The sequence below is a fragment of the Dendroctonus ponderosae genome, unplaced genomic scaffold, assembly GCF_020466585.1.
Source record: "Dendroctonus ponderosae isolate FM_Combo_2020 unplaced genomic scaffold, Dpon_F_20191213v2 Dpon_F_20191213_8, whole genome shotgun sequence".
Classification (NCBI taxonomy): Eukaryota; Metazoa; Arthropoda; class Insecta; order Coleoptera; family Curculionidae; genus Dendroctonus; species Dendroctonus ponderosae.
In genome coordinates, this window is record NW_026019016.1 from 1,025,068 (window position 1) to 1,027,942 (window position 2,875).

The 2,875-nt window shown below is 34.7% G+C and overlaps 1 protein-coding gene across 5 annotated transcripts in view; it reads right to left on the minus strand.

Annotated features, from left to right (window-relative positions):
* Nucleotides 1-347: 347 nt before the first annotated feature.
* LOC109544887 (ecdysone-induced protein 78C) overlaps nt 348-2,875 on the minus strand; it is a 27,793-nt gene continuing 25,265 nt past the window's right edge. For all 5 annotated transcript variants that reach the window (XM_048669266.1, XM_048669267.1, XM_019915300.2 and 2 more), the window contains 2 exons: nt 2,516-2,739; nt 348-2,465 (listed from right to left, as the gene is read on the minus strand). In XM_048669266.1, the coding sequence (XP_048525223.1) occupies nt 2,548-2,739 (192 nt within the window). In that variant the 3' untranslated portion in view covers nt 348-2,465; nt 2,516-2,547. The remainder of the gene's footprint in view (nt 2,466-2,515; nt 2,740-2,875) is intronic.

The following is a 2,875-nucleotide window of genomic DNA, read 5'->3' on the forward strand; positions in this document are numbered from 1 at the left end:
TTTTTAGCAAGTGAACCATCAATAAGGAAATGTTGGCAGTTTTCTCAAAAAATGCTTGAATTCAAGAAGTTTTAGATTTGCGTGGTTTTTTTTGAGTTGCAAAATGAGCTTGAACATGACGCTGCGTTTTTCGAAGTTTCTCAAGAACCATTTGAGCCACAGAATTCGTTTTGGCATCGTTGGATAGAGAATTGAATGACCCACATGACCCCCTGGATCCGCCCTTGGTGAACACCTGAAAATCCACTGTGTACCCATATCTACATCAAACACATTAAACAGCAGTTTTTCAGGCTGTTAGGCTGATTATTATTACAGTTGCTTGGCTTGAGTAATACAACAGATAATACTGATATAAGGACAATGTATTTATAACACACAGTAAATTCATGTAGCATGTTTGTGAAACAAATATAAAATTGTAACAAAGTGGAAAAATAAAATGGAAAACGCTAAAAAAGTAAACGTTTGCAATATTTGTATCTATTGAAAAAACTATATAAATCCTGCTATGCTTTATATATTAGGTATTTGAAATGCTAATGGAACTGATTTACCATTAAACAATAGAGAATATATTCTAATCTGCTCCAACCAATACAAGTGAGATTCTAACTTTGTTGCAAAGTATTCCATTTATTGAGCGCGTTGCTTTGTTGTAAGTTCTCGCGATCCGTCCGAAAACAACAAGTTAAAAATGAATTTCGAGATTAAGCATCACAGATGAATTAAATGCTAAACAAGGCTCTAGACAAATGGCTAATAAATGAAATACCCTGAGACTAAAATTCAAATAGAATATGAACAAAGAGCAATAACAATAGTAGTAACACGTAATATTAGATGCCTAGTTTAGTATACTAGTCAATAGTATGAATGTCCAAAATGCCGCCAATATGAGCACATATAAAAATGTCAAAACACATATTGCCATCAGTTTATAGTTAGCTGTATACGAATATCGAGTATTACTTGTCAAGTGTTCCGTCCTAGACCACAAACCATCTTTAAAAAAAATCATGTGCAATATTACGAAGCAACGAGTCAGTGACTTTTTTTCAAATGCAATTTTTCCGCCAATATCACACATGAGGGATGAAAACGACAACAGAATATAATAAAGCGGCAGTGTAAAAAGTATTTTATAAAATAAATATTATATTATTTAACAGCTTTAATTATACATATACTATTGTAGCCCAAGTGTACTGTCTCTGAAAACAAAACTGTTTCAAATCGATTTACTGAGCCTAGCACTGGGCCGTAAAGTCTTGCAGATCGTCCGAAACAATAAAAAACTATCATATAACTTAACAATTACATTGTAACTAATCGACGTATAGTACAAAATATAGCCTCATTAAAACTTACCGGGCAAAATATATAAAATTGTACATAAAGAATATATAAAAATAATACTTTTAACAATACCAAAATTACGTGTAGAGTTTAAAACCTATATTATACAACATTGAGTAGTGAGTAAATCGAATGTTTGTAAAAGTTAAGGTACTTGCATGTCTTTTCCTGTAGGTTGAGTATAGCGAGCGAGTATTTAATTGATTACTTAGTTTATTTATACCGTACCAGAGTGCCCCTGCATGTAGAATCGAGTTTTTTCATTAAAAAAAGCAAAAATTTCCTTCAATAAGTGCAAAATTTAATTAATTGCACCACTGATATGACTCCAACCCGTAAAATGAGCGATATGATTGTTCCGTTAAGAAACTTAACTTTCTTAACCTCTTCCGACGCACGATGATTCTTAATTAGATTTTAAGCGATAGAGAGCTAGCTGTTATTGTTTATAGTTCGCTTAAATAGCAGTTGCGTACAATGAGTTTTTAGGTACAGGGGTAGATTCTACGCAATTATTCCAATGCCTATTTTAGTTGAATCCTCTTTTTTTACTTTCCGAAACTGCCATAAAACTCGCAAGTTCCAGCTCGGATATTCACTTTACACTCTTATTTACATAGTAGTTCCACTGTTGATTTCGGCTAGTAAAAAAAGTACACCTATGACTATCTTCAAAGCAAACGTTCACATTAAACCTCAAAAATTGAGCATCCACTTATCAGTATAAATAAAACTCCTAAAACAGAGTCGTACGAACCGTATGGGTTTCGAAGTTACCACTAAAAGCCGACTTTGTCAATGCGTCGAAAATAAATACACCAAAAATTCAGTTCGTAAACTGCTCCAATTGCGTACAGTCGTGCTTCTGAGCGCTCAGAAACGCAACGTAGAGCGGCTCTGTCCAGGAAAAAAGCAGCTGATATAGTTCATTTACATTGATATGTATAACTGTTTTTAACTACTAAATCTAAAAAGTCGATAACAAATTAAATTATTTTGGGACCCTGTCTTTCTCAAAGCATTTATTCTATAGTGTCTTCTCCCTGGAACTTTTCGTCTGGACAAATTGCAGGTTCGGGGGTTTCTTCATAATTAAGTACATTGCCCTAGACAAACACTTTTTAAGGGTCGCTCAGAGTTTTTTTCTGAGGCTTACCTTATCGAGTTAATGATCCGAATTCAGAACTATCACTGTAAATCGTCTTCCGATTTGGGAATGTCGAATATTTCAGCGAATAGAGGCGGCAGCACCAGTTTTTGCCAGTTCTCCCGAAACCAGTCCAGGTGATTGTTGTGCTTCAAGCCCAAATTCCTCAATTCCGGCAATTTTATGAGCAGGTGCGAGAAAACTTGTGGTTCGTTTGCGTGATTCCGATTGACCTAGAAAATTATTTCTTTATGGGCATTTAACAATTGATTGAACGCAATCGATTGCGTGTGGAGGCGGATTAAACATGTCGCATTTTTGCTGGTCCTTCAGAACTGAACTGTTCAACAAAAATGTCCAATTTTGTCC